This window comes from Lolium rigidum, chromosome 1 (genome assembly GCF_022539505.1).
Source record: "Lolium rigidum isolate FL_2022 chromosome 1, APGP_CSIRO_Lrig_0.1, whole genome shotgun sequence".
NCBI lineage: Eukaryota > Viridiplantae > Streptophyta > Magnoliopsida > Poales > Poaceae > Lolium > Lolium rigidum.
In genome coordinates, this window is record NC_061508.1 from 70,673,642 (window position 1) to 70,690,604 (window position 16,963).

The 16,963-nt window shown below is 41.1% G+C and overlaps 1 protein-coding gene across 1 annotated transcript; it reads right to left on the minus strand.

Annotated features, from left to right (window-relative positions):
* Positions 1–11,110: 11,110 nt before the first annotated feature.
* On the minus strand, positions 11,111–15,593 carry LOC124702593 (glucose-6-phosphate/phosphate translocator 2, chloroplastic-like). Its single transcript, XM_047235051.1, has 6 exons — positions 15,274–15,593; positions 13,969–14,462; positions 13,649–13,874; positions 12,720–12,942; positions 11,927–12,140; positions 11,111–11,408 (listed from the first exon to the last, which is right to left on the minus strand). The coding sequence occupies exons 2-6, from the start codon at positions 14,455–14,457 to the stop codon at positions 11,397–11,399; spliced, it is 1,164 nt and encodes a 387-aa protein (XP_047091007.1). The 5' UTR covers positions 14,458–14,462; positions 15,274–15,593; the 3' UTR covers positions 11,111–11,396.
* Between the last annotated feature and the right edge of the window lie 1,370 nt (positions 15,594–16,963).

Genomic DNA, 16,963 nt, shown 5'->3' on the forward strand with positions numbered 1-16,963 from the left:
AGGCAAAGCAATTAATAGTATGACTTGAAGCACATGGTTTCCCAAACATGTATTGAGGGACACGTTGTGAAAAACCATGCCAAGAAAAACTTTCACAAATAAGATCCACAAAGATATTAGCAATGAAGCTATTTAAGCAAATTGGAGCTTGTTTGAGCAAACATGGCACATAGGAGAGAGATAATTTACGATATCAATTCTATGTGACACAACCTCAAATGTTCACATTTTCTAGGCTTGTAATATGCACAAGCTTATTACCCCCCCCCCCCCTAATAATGTGATAAGGAATTTATTTTCACAAGAGGCAAATAAGATCCAACTAGAGATATTAATGGACATTAGAATTTGAATTTCTCATGAAGATGGCATACCACATAGAGACTAGATAATCTTGCAATATCAATTCTAAGTGATATTCCTCATGTACACACATTGTTAGGATCATGAAATTCCCAAAGAAATACCACTCCCCCAAAATGGGATAGTCCATTAATCGCTCATAAGAGCCATATAAGATACAACAAGATGCAAAGTGGCTCCAACACAAACACAAATACATGGTGTGCAACCCAACATGATAGACTTGATTTCTCAGAAAAGCAAATAGGAATCACAACATATACAAACACATGTTAGGAACACAAACTAGCACATGCAAAGGGGCGAGTAACTTTCAATATAAATGAGTTGAGCACATGTTACCGCAAGGAGGAACATTGAATATATGATAGAAGCAAGATAACCAAGACTTGGCTTGAGATTTCTATAAATGATGAAGATCCCTTAATTCTTCATGATGTAGCCAAGTCTCCAATGCCCTCCAACAAGCACCTATTGATCAAGTTTAGGATTGTTGGTCCCCAACTAAGTTGGGTCCTAAGAGGTTAGTCACAATAGGCTTGGCAACCCAAATGGTTCTTTTCTTGACACCACTTTGAGCACCAACATATTTGGCAAACACATTGCCACCCTCATCCTTACGAAGAGAATAAACATCATCAATGGAGATAGAGTTGGATGAGGTACCAATAGTGCAAAAAGAGGAGATTTGGCCCTTCTCACGGCATATGTAGCAAGTTCTTTTCTTCTCCTTCTTCTCACTAGATTTCTCCACAATGGGAGCATTGGCTTGATTCTTCTTGGGAAGTGGAATTTCTTCAACTTGAGTTTGAATATGAATTTGAGCTTGAGGCCGCTTCCCTTTTTGCTTCTTATTCAAAGGGCAAGATCTTGGACTTGTTCTTGTTGTTGGATTTGAATCCAAGTCCACTCTTGTCATTGGGGGATTGTTGCACACTTAACATCGTGTCAAGTTTGCATTTCCCTTCATGACTCTTTACCAAGTCGGTCTTCAAAGAAGTGACTTGGGCCTTGAGCTCTTTGATTTCCTCTATATGGTTAGTAACAACACAAGTACTAGAGGAAGTAGAACCTTCATTGTTAGAGCAACAAGGCGAGGAAGATAATTCATCACAAGATTTAGCAATACTATGAGTGGATGAATTACTAGGACTAGCACATGGCAATATAGCATTTTGGGTAGTAGTGCTAGTATCCACATGAGGCTCACAAGGTGTTGCCTTTGATATGATAGCCTCATGAGCTAAATTTAGCCTATCATGAGAAGCTAGAAGATCCTCATGGGAGCTAGAAAGCTTTCCATGATTTTCTTCCAATTTCCCATAATTTCTAGTTAGCAACTCAAGTTGAGCCCTTAGCTCAACATTCTCCTTCAAGATAGATGCTTCACAAGAAGTAGAGTTAGTAGCACAAGCATCATCACAAGACATATTAAGAAGATAGGGTAACATAGTATGCTCTTTTAAACAGGAAGCTTGAAGTTGCTCATGGGACTTGGTGAGGATAGAGTGTTCGCTCTCCAAGACCTTGTGGGCCTTGTCTAGATCATCTAGATCCTTAACAAGTTTATCATGACCAACACCAACTTTGGGATTTTCCTTTTTAAGCATTTTTACTTGAGCTTTAGCATGGTCTCTTTCCTTAGTGAGTTTAGAAACTATTTCATTTTGAGACACTTCAAGGGTTTTAAGTTGCTCTTCAAGAGAGGCTATGGTCTCTTGTTCTTCTTCAAGATCATTCTTTAGGGATGCTACATCATTGGCATACTCTCGTTCAAGAGCACCCTTTTTATCAATGGTGTTCTCATGCATCCAAATAAGTTTTTGGCTCTCAATAGCGGTAGTCAAGATTTCAAAGAAGTGAGTGCTAGCAATTTTATCTTTGCAAATAACCTTGAATACGCTCTTACCCTTATCGCGTAGAGAGACAACCCAATCCTCTTGTTCATATTCATCCTCATCCTTATCACCACGAGACATATTAGGTTCCATGGTAGGAGGTACCGTGGAACCCTTGGCCATAAGGCATATATGAGGACCGTGAGATAAAGATGAGGAGTTACTTGAGGCTCCTTTCAAGATCTTGTCTTGACCAATAGAATCTTTGGTTTCCTCTACATTGTTAGACACACAACAACTAGAGGAAACAGAATCATTTTTATCATGGCCACAAGACAATGCAAGCATATCATCATTAGATTTTTTCAAGCAACTTACACATGATATGCAAGGACTATCAACACAAGCATGTAAATCATTTCTAGTGCTAGATGTGTTTGAGTCCGTAGATGAAACATTGCAATGAGATAGAGATGAAGAATTATTAATAGAAAGCTCAATATCAACATTGCAATTTTCATCACCACTCACCATATCATTACCTTGTGTCTTGACACACTTTGGTGAAGTGGATGAAGATGAGAACTCATCACGGCCGGAAGTGGAAGCAATGCAATCATCCTTAATAATATTGGACACATCATATTTATCTTGAATTTTTGTCCATAACTCATGAGCGCTCCAAAAAGGCAAGTATCGAAAAAGACCTACATCTCGCAAAGCATTCATAAGAACATTAGAAGATTGAGAATTGAGATATAAATTTTTCTCATCCTCTAAAGATAGATTTTGTGAATCCATAGGAGGAGAAAAACCTATATCTACAATTTTCTCCATATGAGGGTCAATGTCCCGAAAATGACTAAGCATGCAAATTTTCCAAACATCATAATTTGTGCCATCTAATATAAGAGTGTTATCGTGCACAAATCCTCTAGCTGACATCTTTACTCTCAAGGCGGTGAAGCCTAAGAATGAGAGACCTTGCTCTGATACCAATTGAAAGGAAACGGATGTCGCCTAGAGGGGGGGGGGGGTGAATAGGCAGTTTAAAACTTTTACGAGATGGGCTTAACAAATGCGGAATAAAACTAGCGTTTACTTTGTCAAGCCCAAAGCCTATATACTATGGTTCACCTATGTGCACCAACAACTTATTCTAAGCAAGAGTTCACCTATGTGCACCAACAACTTATGCTAAGCAATACAAGCAACTTATGTGATAGCAAGATATATATAACTTCAAGCACGATGACTATCACAAGGTAAAGTGCATAAGTAAAGAGCTCGGGTATAGAGATAACCAAGGCACGCGGGAGACGAAGATTTATCCCGAAGTTCACACTCTTGCGAGTGCTAATCTCTGTTGGAGAGGTGCGGTGGCTTAGTGCTCCCGAACGCCACAAGAGGCTCACCTTGAGGTGTGGTTGCTCGATGCACACCAACGCCACAAAGGCCTCACCCCAAGATGCGGTACTCACACCACACACCAAACGCCACGAAGGCGCCTCACCTAAATCTCCAGGTGACCCTCGCCACAAAGGCCTAGGTCACGGTTCCACTAAGGGATTTCCTTCGAGGCGGAAACCGGGCCTTACACAAAGATTGGGGCACACATCCACAACTTAATTGGAGGCTCCCAACTAACCGCCACAAAGGCCTAGAATCCGTCTAGGGTTCCAAGAAACCAAGAGTAACAACCTTCTTGCTTTCACCACCACGAATCACCGTGGAGAACTCAAACCTATGCACCAAATGCAATGGCAAGAATACCACAAAGATGCTCAAATCCTTCTCTCTCAAATTCCAACAAAGCTACAAAAGCTATTGGGGGAATAAGAGAGGAAGAACAAAGAGGAGAACACAAAATCCTCCAAGATCAAGATCTAGTGGGTTCCCCTCACAAAGAGAGGGATTTGATTGGTGAAGATGTAGATCTAGATCTCCTCTCTCTTTTCCCTCAAGAATATGCAAGAATCATGGGAGGAATCAAGAACTAGGGCAAGCTTTGAAGGACAACAATGGAGGGGAGAGAGAGAGAGTGAACCAACCAGCCCAAGGAGGAAGAAGGGGGTCTTATATACCCCCTCCCAACGAAATATGACCGTTTGGGACCTCCCAGGCCGGAAATCCGCCCCCAGGCCGGATTATCCGCCCCCCGAAATTGCCCCTGGACTCGGGCCGGATATTTGGCCGGATATTTGCCCGGAATTGGCATTCGGGCCGGATTATCCACCCCCCTGAAAACTGCAGAAACACCAAAACTAAAACGGGCATAACTTTAGCATCCGGACTCCGATTTTGATGATCTTGGGCTTGTTTTGAAGCTAGGAACAAGCTCTACAAGATCATGCAGGAAAACATCATAGTCCAACAAGGGAGGATAGAAAAAATGATGAAAGATTTGACCTATCTAAAAAAGACATACCGGTAAAACCTCCAATCTCGAAAATGCAACAAGTTGCCCATGCAAAAATCATTCTCGATGAACTAGAGCTTGTCATGAGAATAAGCACAAGCTCTAAAACATCACGTGGATAAGATCCAAATAAAACCAAGAAAGATGATGAACCAAACTCGAAAACGCAACAAGTGATCTATGCGAAATCCGTTTTCGATGAACTAGAGCTTGTCATGAGAATAAGAACAAGCTCTAAAACATCACATGGATAAGGTACAAATAATAACCAAGAAAGATGATGCAAGGATGCAAAGGTTTGAGCTCTCTCCGAACGATACGATCGAGTTACTCACTCGAGAGCCCTCTTGATAGTACGGCAACTAAACTATAAATCGGTCTCCAACTACATTATGAGACCGGTGAGAAAGAAACCCTATCAAGAGCAAACCTTATACTTGCCCATTCCACTTGAGCTCGATGACGACGATCTTGACCTCAACAAGATGAAACACCTTTCTTGCTTGTGCTTGCTTGACGAAGTCTTGTGGATTGCTCCCCCATAATCCACCATGGGAGAGCTTCTTCTTCGGCGCATCTTCACATAACCATGACCACCATGTGGATTGCTCCCCCATAATCCACCATGGGAGAGCTTCTTCTTCGGCGCATCTTCACATATCCATAATCACCATATGGATGGCAAGACTCAAGCAAAGGATCTCTTCGAGATGGCTCATCTTGAACTTGCACTTCATTTCTCCATGGCAAGCTTCAAGCTTATGAACTCTTCGAGTTGGCTCATCTTGAACTTGCACTTCATTTCTTCATTCTTCATCATGTTGATGTCTTGAAGTAACTTGAGGGCTCACTTCATCTTCATCTTCAAGACATACTTGACACTTGATATCCTTCATCAATTTCTTCTTATTGCAACCTAATACAAACATGTTGATGTCTTGAAGTAACTTGAGGGCTCACTTCATCTTCATCTTCAAGACATACTTGACACTTGATATCCTTCATCAAATTCTTCTTATTGCAACCTTGAAGCCAACATAAGGTTCAAGAATTGCCTATGGACAACTCCTACAAATATAACTCAATGCAAATATTAGTCCATAGGGATTGTCATTAATTACCAAAATCACACATGGGGGATCAATGCACTTTCAATGGGCCAAAGGGATTAGCCCATTTATTTCAATAGTTATAAATGTGGTATTGGGTATTCTGAAAGTGGGAGTTGAAGCTCATGGATCAAGAATGGAATTTGTCCATCCAGCTGATGTATACTCCAGGCCCTCTCGGTGGGATGACATCCAATTAGCTTCCAAGCATGTGACTAGGTCACAAGGGATGTCGTATCACGGAACGAGTAAAGAGTACTTATCAGTAACGAGATTGAACTAGGTATGGAGATACCGAGATCGAAACTCGGATAAGTAAAGTATCTCGAGACAAAGGGAACCATTAACGAATGCTTATGGTTCTTTCGATGATGAGGTCATCTTCGAATGTGTACGAGTCATTATGGATATCCTGGTCCCCCTATTGGTTATTGATCAGAGAGGTGTCTCGATCATGTCTGCATCATTCGTGAACCGTAAGGTGACACACTTAGGTTCATTGTCAATTAGGGTAGATACGAAATATGAGATGGAGACCGAATGTTGTTCGGAGTCTCGGATTGGATCCAGGACATCACGAGGAGGTTCGGAATCTTCTGGAGAATAAGGTTCATATATGGGAGGTCCCTTTCCGGGTTTTGGGAAAAGTTTTGGTGTTTTGACTGGAGTTTTTACAAGGTTTCGGAGGGCCACCGATGGGCCCACAACCCAGGAGGAGCCACATGGGCCGAACGGGAGCAGCATGGCCTCTTGGGCTAGGAGCACGAAGCCTTCAAAGGCCCAGCCGACCAGCCCGAAGGAGGATAAGATCAATCCCACGATAATAAGGGGGTAATACCTTCGATCCGGATTACGGATGTAGTATAGTAGCTTTTTTCCTAGTAGACCTAGGTTTATCGAACCATGGGAAACAACTGTTGTATGGAAATCTAAGGAACTTCTACAACACATGTTTACTCATTTTTTATGTTTACTAGACTTTTCTAGTTTATTTTGAATCGTTGGTTGTTGCAATGAATGGAAATAGGTCTGGGTTGAAGATTCACATGCAGCTAGCTTTAAGTGTGATGAAACCATCATCATTAGGTTTGGCCTTTTTCTTCCTAGGGAAACGAACTACAAATGATTATCTAGATACTAGTCATATTCTCACATTCCCTTCATGTAGATTAATCAGAGCTTTTATTGTTCTTAGGAATGTCCTACCTATAATTATAGGTGTTATGGGATCTTCAGACATGTCCAGAATAACAAGATCAATAAGAGCAGGACATCCTTTAATTTTAACTTTCTTATAAGTTGAGTCAGCAAGATGGAGTCTCATTTCAGTAGTTTCAGATGGCCCAAGGTTTAACTTGTCAAATAGACTTTTAGAAATTTTCGAAACACTTGCACCAAGATCACATAGTGCATCTATCTCATTAACTCCTATTTTAATTTTAATAGTGGAAGTTTGTCAGCTAGCCTTTTATATTCCATCTCTAACTCGTGTACCTTTTATGCTACTTCTTTTATGAATTGTTGGTACATAACATCATTACCTTCTTAATACCAGTATTCTTCACGGTGATCATCTTCAAGAGATCTTGCACAGTATAGTCTTGAGACAGTGTATTGCTATAATCCAGCTCTTTAGGCTTCTCATCTTCATTTTTAACCCTCATCATCTTGAGGTATTCCACCGGGTTTATCTCGGGCTTTCCTGTAAGTCTTGCAAGTATGAGAGTTTGACTCTCGGCTATCTTGCCCAGCTGTGCCTCCATGGTCTTGGTTCTTTCCTTCAGAGCCTGCACATCGTTACCAATAGAAACTTCTTGATTAGATAATTTAACAATAATATTGCCATGGTTCTCCGTTATTTTAACAAGCATGTTATTTTGATCAGATTGTGCTTGCATAATTTTTTTAAAAGCATTTACAATCGGGAGATTACCATAATTTGCTCCATTATAATTATTAAAGTGTTATTGTTGTTTGGATCACCTGCCGGATTAGAATATTGCTTTTTAAAGTTCGAGCCATAGTTTTGACTCTTCCATGCAGGGTTATAAGGATTACGGGCTACACAATTTACTTCCTCGGTAGTTATAGCTTTAAGTTGGGTATCTTCCTTACCCTTGATAATATTTAAAAGTTCATCTACCTTTGATATAAGCTCTTCATTGCGCTCCAGAGTGATTGAATTCACTATTTTGAGGAGGTTCTCTCTACATGTCATTGGGCATGGTTGCTTTCCATATCGTCCAGAAGATGTTTTGCAACATCCACTTGCTTTCCCATGAAGGTTCATCCAGCTGCGGTATCTAGCATAGACTTAGACATTGGGTTAAGAGCATTATAGTATAAGTGTAATATAAGCCATTTTTTGTATCCCATGATTAGGACAGTTCATGATGGCTTCATTATTTCTTTCCTGAGCAAGTGCTAGTGGCTCACGGTCTTGTTGTGCAAAACATGTAATATTAGATCTTAGTTGCATAGTTTTAGCTGGAGGGATAAACTTAGTTATAAAAAGATTAGTGCATTCTCCCAAGATGTAATAGTGCCTTTAGGCAAAGTTAGCAACCAGTCCTTAGCCTTTCCTATTGGAAATAAGAGTAGCTTGACCGCATTGGGCTCAACATCTTTTATGTGCATCATGTCGCATATCTCAGTGAATGTGTTTAAGTTCAAACCTGAGTCCTCAGTAGCTGAGCCTTCAAATTAATCCTGCTAACCTAAACACAAAAGGTTAGGCTTAATTTCATAAGTTTCCGCTTCAATAGAGAGGTTGAGTAATAGGTGCACGAGGCTCTAGGGGTAGCATACTCCCCAAGCTTCTTTTTGGTATTTTTAGGATATAAGAAACAATTAAACAAGTAACTGTGTTTTTTAGATTTTCAATAGATAATATAAAGTAAAATAATAACAAGAAATAAACTAAAAACTTAAACTAAACTAAAAAAACAAGATCTCTAGTAACCTTACCAGGATAGTGAATAGCTTCCTCGGTAACGGTGCCAGAAAAAAGATTGATACCTTCGATCCGGATAACAGATGTAGTATAGTAGTTTTTTTCCTAGTAGACCTAGGTTATTAAACCATGTGAAACAACTGTTGTATGAAAATCTAAGGAACTTCTACAAGACTTGTTTACTCGTTTTGTTTTACGTTTACCGGTTATAGTTTACTTTAAATCGTTGGTTGTTGCAATGGATGGAAATAAGACAGGGTTGAAGATTCACCTGCGGCTACGCACACATATGGGATAAAGATAATAATAAGCGCATTCATGTGTGAAATGATCTAATATAGATAAGGTTGTGGGCAGCATGTTCCATAAATACTAAATCACCTGCAATCCACAAGCATAGCAATAGTTTTTTGATCCAACCGTTATACCACGAAGCACCGGTTTATAACAATTATTAAGTAAAATACATATCAATTATTAAGTATGATGATGTTACTGTTATTTCTAAGTAGATCCTTGAACGAAAATCTTACTCCCCTTTTTGTCACTGGGTTGAGATCGCCAATTCACTACTCATCCCATCTCTCATCTTTATCAATCTCCGGGATCTTGGGTACCTTCAAATCCATGGATAGAGACAAGAGACAAAGAAACATGATACATTTGTTCTATTCAATCACCACACAATATCTCCATGTATTAGATACACATAATTGTTGCGAGGTCACCTCAACCCGCAGCATCTGAGGACTACTCACTCGTATCAATAAGATCAAGGATAGAAAAACATTTACAAAATACTTAGATTAAAATCAAATAGTCTTACAATAGTCGCCAAATCACAAGTAGATCTCAAGTACAAGATGATGGCCCGTCAGCCCTTTGACCTCCATGGATCTCTTGTGCCCCACTTAAATTCGTATTTTACTATACTCACTTTGGACTGGACTACATTTAGACGTAATTCATACGTTGATATAACGGTTTAAATAACCTAAATATGGCTAAAATTTATCTATTTGTGATGCATTTCTAAACATAGCCGATCTAGACGGACAAAATGTGTCAGACGCTAGAGCACCCCCAGTCATAAACAGACAATCGTTGCCTGAAGGCTAGTTCCGTGTGGCCCGGTAGCTGGAGATGCCCCTAGCAACTTGTGACGATATGGTGTACTATATACCAAGTCGTCTGCCCCGCTGGGCCCCATGACCAAGAGAGGAACAAAGGACGAGTCAGCTGCTGCTTCACGTACTCCCTCCGTCCACAAATAAGTGTATACGTGGGGTTTTCAAGATAAATTATGAAGTGAGGTAAAAAATACATTGGAAACATGCAGCTCTTCTCTTTAACATACATTGGAGTATGTGCATGTAGAAAACAAGAAAAATATGTGGTTAATATTATTGGATTTGATTTCCGTACAATAAGAGAGATGCAATTAAAATGCATTGGAAAGATAGAAGTACACTAGATATCCATTTAGACTGCTCATAGTGGGAGTAACATAGCTAGTAACATCACACATCTCAAGGCATTTTGGTGACATGGCATGCGAATAAATGAAGAAAGAGAGTGAGGTGGTAACTAGCTATGTTACCATAACATCACACACCCCAAGGCAAAATAAGTCTACAACATAATAAATGATACAATGCATGACACCACATATAAGTTACTACCCACTATGAAGGTAGTAACCTAGACTAGTAACATGACATATGTTACTAGTCTAAGTTACTCCCCACTATGAGCAGCCTTAGAGCAAGTACAATAGAGTCTAGTCAGCTGACTATAAGACATTAAATAATATATTTTAGATGAGTTGGAGGAGAGAGAAGAGGAGAGAGAAGGAAGGTGGGCTACTATGTAATAGCCAGCTCTTGCACGTGCTCCTAGGCACCTTGTGAGAGTGAAAGGTGGGCCATATATTAGTAAAGTACTACATTCTTATAGCCAACTATTGTACATGTTAGCTATATGATGACTACAAATAATATGACAACTTGTTATAGCCAACAGTTGGCTATACTATTGGAATTGCTCTTAAGGACTCAGGGAGTAGCACAGAAGCCACACACACACCCCCGAAAGTACACCTGGCGTGTCCGTTTGCTGGGCGCTGGCCACGCAACAAACGTGTAAACGAGATCCAACAACCGGTCCCACGGCTGTTTGTTTTTGGGTAACCGGAAGAAACCGTGGAGCGAATCATTGGAAGAAATTGTTTAAGGCAAATGTTAGTACTAAAACACAGCGAGAGGTGGAGGTGACAACGATTAGATGTTTCTTCAAATTCAAAGGCCAACAAAAGTGACAGATTTACAAAAACATGAAGCAAAGATCAAGATAAGCCCTCCAATCAGAATTTACACCATGTTTCCTGATCTCAAGTACTTTAACTGTTCAGAAATATCGAAACTGGGACTTGAACAACAGTTACGTTGAAGGAGCGAAAGTGTCGACGAATTTCCGACAGTTTTTATTCAAGACACAATCAACCACAGATCATGGCCGCTGGAGTTCAGTTTGCGATCTAACAAATAACAAGAAAACAGCAACATGGCCCATTATTATTATCACACCTCTCAAGTGAAAGCCTAACTCTGTATCTACAAGACACTTGCACAACCAAAATTGGCCCCAGCGCTTGCTACTATTTCTTTTGCAGAGACATTCTTCTTCCATGGCCCTGACCTTCAACAGTTGAAACCTCACTGCTTTGCCTACATCAGAATAAAGCAGAAGGAAATGTCAACTTCAGCGACAAAAAAGTACTACTACTTAAGTTGGGCATAAACCACGAGGAATAATTATCATTGCAACAGAAGTTTATCTAGTTTTTGTTTCACATATATTGTCTATGGTTTCTTCTTTCCAGTTCTGTCCATCATGCCAAGTAAATATTTACAGTAATGCCATACAACCCTTGCGTATATTTTGAGCATCTGTTGATTCATAATCTAATCATCTTTGTTCATCTATGGCCCCTCAAAACAACCCAGAACAATTCCTACATATACTTACAGCAGAACAGCAAAGATCAGAACCATATTGACAAATTAAGATATATCTACTTCTGCACCTCTATGCCCTAGGGGGGCACAAATTAAACCAGTGGAAAATATTAAATGCTAAATACACGGGTTCTAACCTTACCATAGTGCAGCAAAAACAAAAATTAATTCCTATCAATGAGACATCAACTACAACGAATAGGAGATCTCAAAGCAACCAAAATTACCTGAGAATACAGGAATGTGCCAAAGATAGCAATGGCAGCTCCCAGCGCATTGACAGGGCGGACAGGTGTACGGAAGATAATGATTGACGAAACAATAACTGATATGCGCTTCATTGTGTTGCCGATGCTAAACGTCAATGGAGAAATCTGATCCAGAGACATGTAGGACACCTGGTTATACAAGTGGTAGAAAACGCTCTGTGCAGCAATCCACCTGCATCATTGAACATTTACATCACAAAATTATCAATAAAATTTGTGGTGTGGTATATACTCCAGTAGTCCAGTACAAATGAGCATAAAACCTGGTAACCTCCAACACAACATGTCAGACTGTTGTCAACAAGGACAGCGCAACACCCATATGTACAAAAAAAATAATAGCAAAAGTGCTGCTGGTGGGTTAAATGTGTCCAAAAGGTTGAAATGATGTCTTCAGATGACGAGAATACGAAGATCATTTCAAGTTTCCCCATGTCATTTAAGTACAAATCACAATATATAGTACAAGTACATCCTTTTGTAAATAATTAACTATGTAAAGTTGGGCCAAGTTTATACAAATAAATACACATTTGCAATAACAAATAAATGCAAATAAAAATATAGAACGTAATGTATCTAGAAATATGATTTGTTATTCTAAATGTTTACCTTATAATTTTATCTATAAATTTGGTCAAAACTTGATGAAGATTGAGTTAAGACAAAATCTATAGGCCTTAGTTTTAGAAATGAAAGAGTTCAACAACAGCAGAGGGAAAATTGCAGAATGGTTGAATTTTTTGTTTACCAGAGAACATTGGGGCCAACTTCTTTAAGGGCCGTTTGCCAACCAGCAGCCCACATTTGGGGGCCTTCCATAGCAATAGCAAATGGTGTGAGTATGACCAGGGACATAATTGAAAGGCAAGCGTAGTAATTCATGCCACTGACAGACTTCCCCTTCATGCCTCTCTTCGAAAAGATGTTGCGGAAAACAAATGCAAGATTTGATATCATGGCACCCATAAATCCTGGTGGGAGGAAAAATAGTAACTATTAACATCACAAAAGGAGTACAGCAAGATTTGAAAGTGTAACCAGAGAAACACCACTCAAAGCAATTTCAAAGTTTCTTATGACCCCCACTTCATCTGGTTCACAAACCAAATCTTCGCAAGAAAAATGATTTAAGCACATATCTTGGTGTGAAGGAGAATATACTAGTCAGTTTATGTAACCATTCTCCTAAATTAGACAAGGTCAAAGGATTACATATATATATATATATATATATATATATATATATATATATATATATCATTATGTTACGGTATATTGATTTCAAAAGTTACAAATCTGAAGCATATACTTCTCGAAAATCGCTCAAATTCAGATAGAGCAAATAATCATTTACCACTATTATTATGTTACTTTTTACTGATATATGCACAAATTTCAAATCTGAAGCACATAGTTCTTGAAAACCACTTAAATACAGATAGAGCAAATCATCATTTACCAAGTCTTTTAAAGTATTTTATGTCCAAAAACATTACAGACTACTGATCATTGAAGCTATTAAGAATGATAACCTCAGTTAACTCACGGATACAACTCCTTTTTATATAACACCGTGAGTAGAATGGTTTCAAGCAATACGCGCATCAAATTCTGAACTAACAACAGGAAAAGGATAAGTAAGGAACACATTATAGGTTTTTAACTAATTATACTTACCAATCATATTAAAGTTCAGCTCCGTGGCAGCAGCTAAACCACAACCACCAATAATTGGGAGAAGAGAAAGGTATACAGGCATCGGAAACGATTCTCCAAGAATGAACCTTGACACTAGAACACTGAACGCAGGCTCGGCACTCTTGATAATGTGTGTGAATGACACTGCCACCTTTGACATGCTCACTGTCGCAGCAACGTGCCCAATTGTATGAGCAACGGCAACCTTCATCAATGCAAACAACAGAAGTCATTCATGATTTTCCATCAAGACACAATAACAGATACTAATATTGTTGCCACGAAACAGACCAACTCACCGGGAAGAGCGCTTTCCAGAAATCTGCATCAGTGTTGGGGGCCTCAACTAGGCGGGTGGCCCATGAGAAGAGCATCATCGCTGAGCCGCATGCGAGGGATAGTGTGGATGTGAGCCAGGGATACGGGAAAGCATTGAGAACCTTCTTGTTATAGATGTTAAAGATGACATTAAGCGCCCACCACGTCGCAAAATAGATGGAAATCTTCAACTTTGCCGCTGCTTCTGAGGGGGCCGGCACCACCTCAGCCTTGGACTCCTTGTCATCAGCCGCAGAAGCCGCACACTGGAACTCAAGCTGCTGCCTCCGGGGCTTCAGCTCAGAAGTGTGTGGGCCATTTAACGGTGCAAGGTAGAGTGGTCTAAGGGAGCAGGCCGCGGATTTGGTCGGTTTGAGACTGGAAACAGACGGGACCAAAGCTGATTTAGACCGTAGATTGGTGCCAGAGAAGGCGACGGAGGCTGGAGAGAGCTTCACAGCAGGTATCATGGCTCCTGCAGATCAACAACAAAAAAAAAACATTTAGAGAGATACCAGGTAGCAAGTGACATAAAAACTCATCAAGCAGCTGCTTGAGAAAGATCAGATGTCCCTTTTGAGCGAGACTTTTCAAGCTGATCATGAAAATGACATGAAAAAACTATCCCAGAAAGAGCTGGTCGAATTTTTTGTTGTTGTTTTATTTTTGTTGATACAAAGCTTTCCTTGGTATTATCAAATGAATGAATCAACTATGCATGATCCCTCTCTTGTTAAACTAGTAATAAGTAATAAAGTACTGGTAAGCAATTCGTGCACGGCAGAGCTATATCACCTCGGTCACTGAAAAATTCACAAAGGCTAAAACGCTCTCAGACTCTGAAGGTGTGGATGAGGACAAATTCTGCATATGGACATCGCTTTCGCCCGGTGATCTACACGTAAAGGGAAGGGCGCACGCTCCGACTCGCGTGGTTTAACCAGGCAGAATTCGCATGCAGAGGATCCATTTTTCGTCGACCCGGGGCACACACAACAAAAAAGACTAATTTTGGATCAGAATTCAGTAGTCCTAGAAAAATATTGAACAGACAAAGCCGACGGCTGCAGGAGAGGGAGGTGGTACGGGAAGCGACAAGTTTGCGGTGGGGTGGTGCAGGGGCGAGGCCGCGAGGCGCCGGCCGATGATGACGGTTGATAGCTGGGTGACAGAGGCGGGTGATACGGCGGCGGCTCCAAAGAGACGGTGACGGATCATGCATCGGCGTGGGAGACTAAATTCTGTTTACAGGATCAGAAGAAAAAATAACCTCTGCGAGATCTCACCTTTTCCTGCCGCCAATCACCCCAAGGAAAACTTGGTGGGATCAAGAAAGCAGCCCCGTTGTTCCCAAATCGCGGCAAGAACTGGTGAAGGCGGGCGCCTCTGCGACGACGGCGGATCCGAGGCCGGCAGAGCCAGGAATATATGGAGGGTGTGCGGGTATAGCTGGGGGATCAGGGATCAAACCTGGGAATCTGAGACGGGAACCCGGAGATCACAAGGAAGAAGGGAGGAGGGCGGAGGACGGGGGAGAAAGGGGTTCAGTTCTTGCGAGGTGTATAAAGGGGAAGGTGGCGGCTGGGAGGGACGGAGGGAGGTAGGTGCCGTGTGGCTCTTTGTTAGGTTTGATAAACGTGAGGGGGCATCCTGCAAATGTCTTTATGCTAGTCCTAGGAGGCACCTTCTTCTCCTAGTAGGAAACCGACGCTGCACATGGTTTTGGAGTTTGATGGACTAGAATTAGAACTAGAATAACAGCTGGGGGAAGCCAGTAAGTAGAGCATGTACTTCATGTGACACCTGTTTAGTTTTCCTTTTATTTTTTTTGGAGTTATGTAATGTCACATTAGAGCATCTTTAGTCGTGTCCTCTAAATGACGTCCAAACGTCAGATTGGTTGCTTTGGGATGTCACCGTGTTTGCGGGCGTTCATTCCTAGCTGTGTCCCCAAACAAAAGTTAAGTGTGAAAAATGTGTATGGCTAGACGCTCCAGACAATTCTGAAGCTCGCCCGGATATAATTAAACTTTGAAGCATGTGGTAGGGGAGGTTAAGTGTTCGGCGCGTCTCAAAAGCCTTTAAAGGACGTTTTGGAGAACACGACTGGAGATGCGACACCTCCAATAAGTGATGCAAAATATGCTAGTGCCTAAAAAACTATTATTTCATGCAATTATACTAAAGGATAGAGCATGCCCTAAAAATTAGCTGCAAGTGATGTATATTTGGGGCACCGCAAACATTGCAGAGGAAACCCAACCACCACGGTGAAATTCCCTATTGCCTGATGTAGATTTCGGTCGGTTCTTCTTGCCACACGCCACCATCGTGACTCCGTCAGGTTCCCTTAGCCTCGTCGTCACCTTACCGTGCATTCCCTCCGCTCGGGACCTCTGCCACAACCCTCGCCATCGTCATTAAATCTCGGGAAGCCCCGCCCAAATCTGACCATTCCTCACGCCATCACTTCCTAGGATGGACATTGGCGCACCGCCGCAGCCCACCGACGGTCGCCGCTACCCTCATGCGATCGTCGAGCGAGCCACTAATCTTTGTCGAGCTCTCGACTATCAGTCAGCACATTGCTAGCTACTAGATTTGGTTGCATCACTCGGCTACCATCTGGCCCCATCCCCGCCCTTGTCTCCTTTCCTTGGCCTCCGGCGAACTTCATCGGCCAAAATCGAGTTCAGCGCTCGATCGACGACCGTTAGGTGCGCTTCCCTCCCTCGCCATCTTCAGATATCATGTTTTCAATTGCTTTCCAAAGTTTTAGGGCATGTTACAGTAAAAAAAATGGTGCCTAAAACCTTCCCTCTCATGCCCTAAAACTTTTAGGGCACTAGTTTTTGGTGCTCTATGATATATCACCCGTTGAAAATGCGCTTTACCTGAAGTAAAAGCTCATGAGGTGAAGTGTAGCTTGGATATAGAGTATGCACCTCGTAATTTGGACTAACATGTATAGTAACG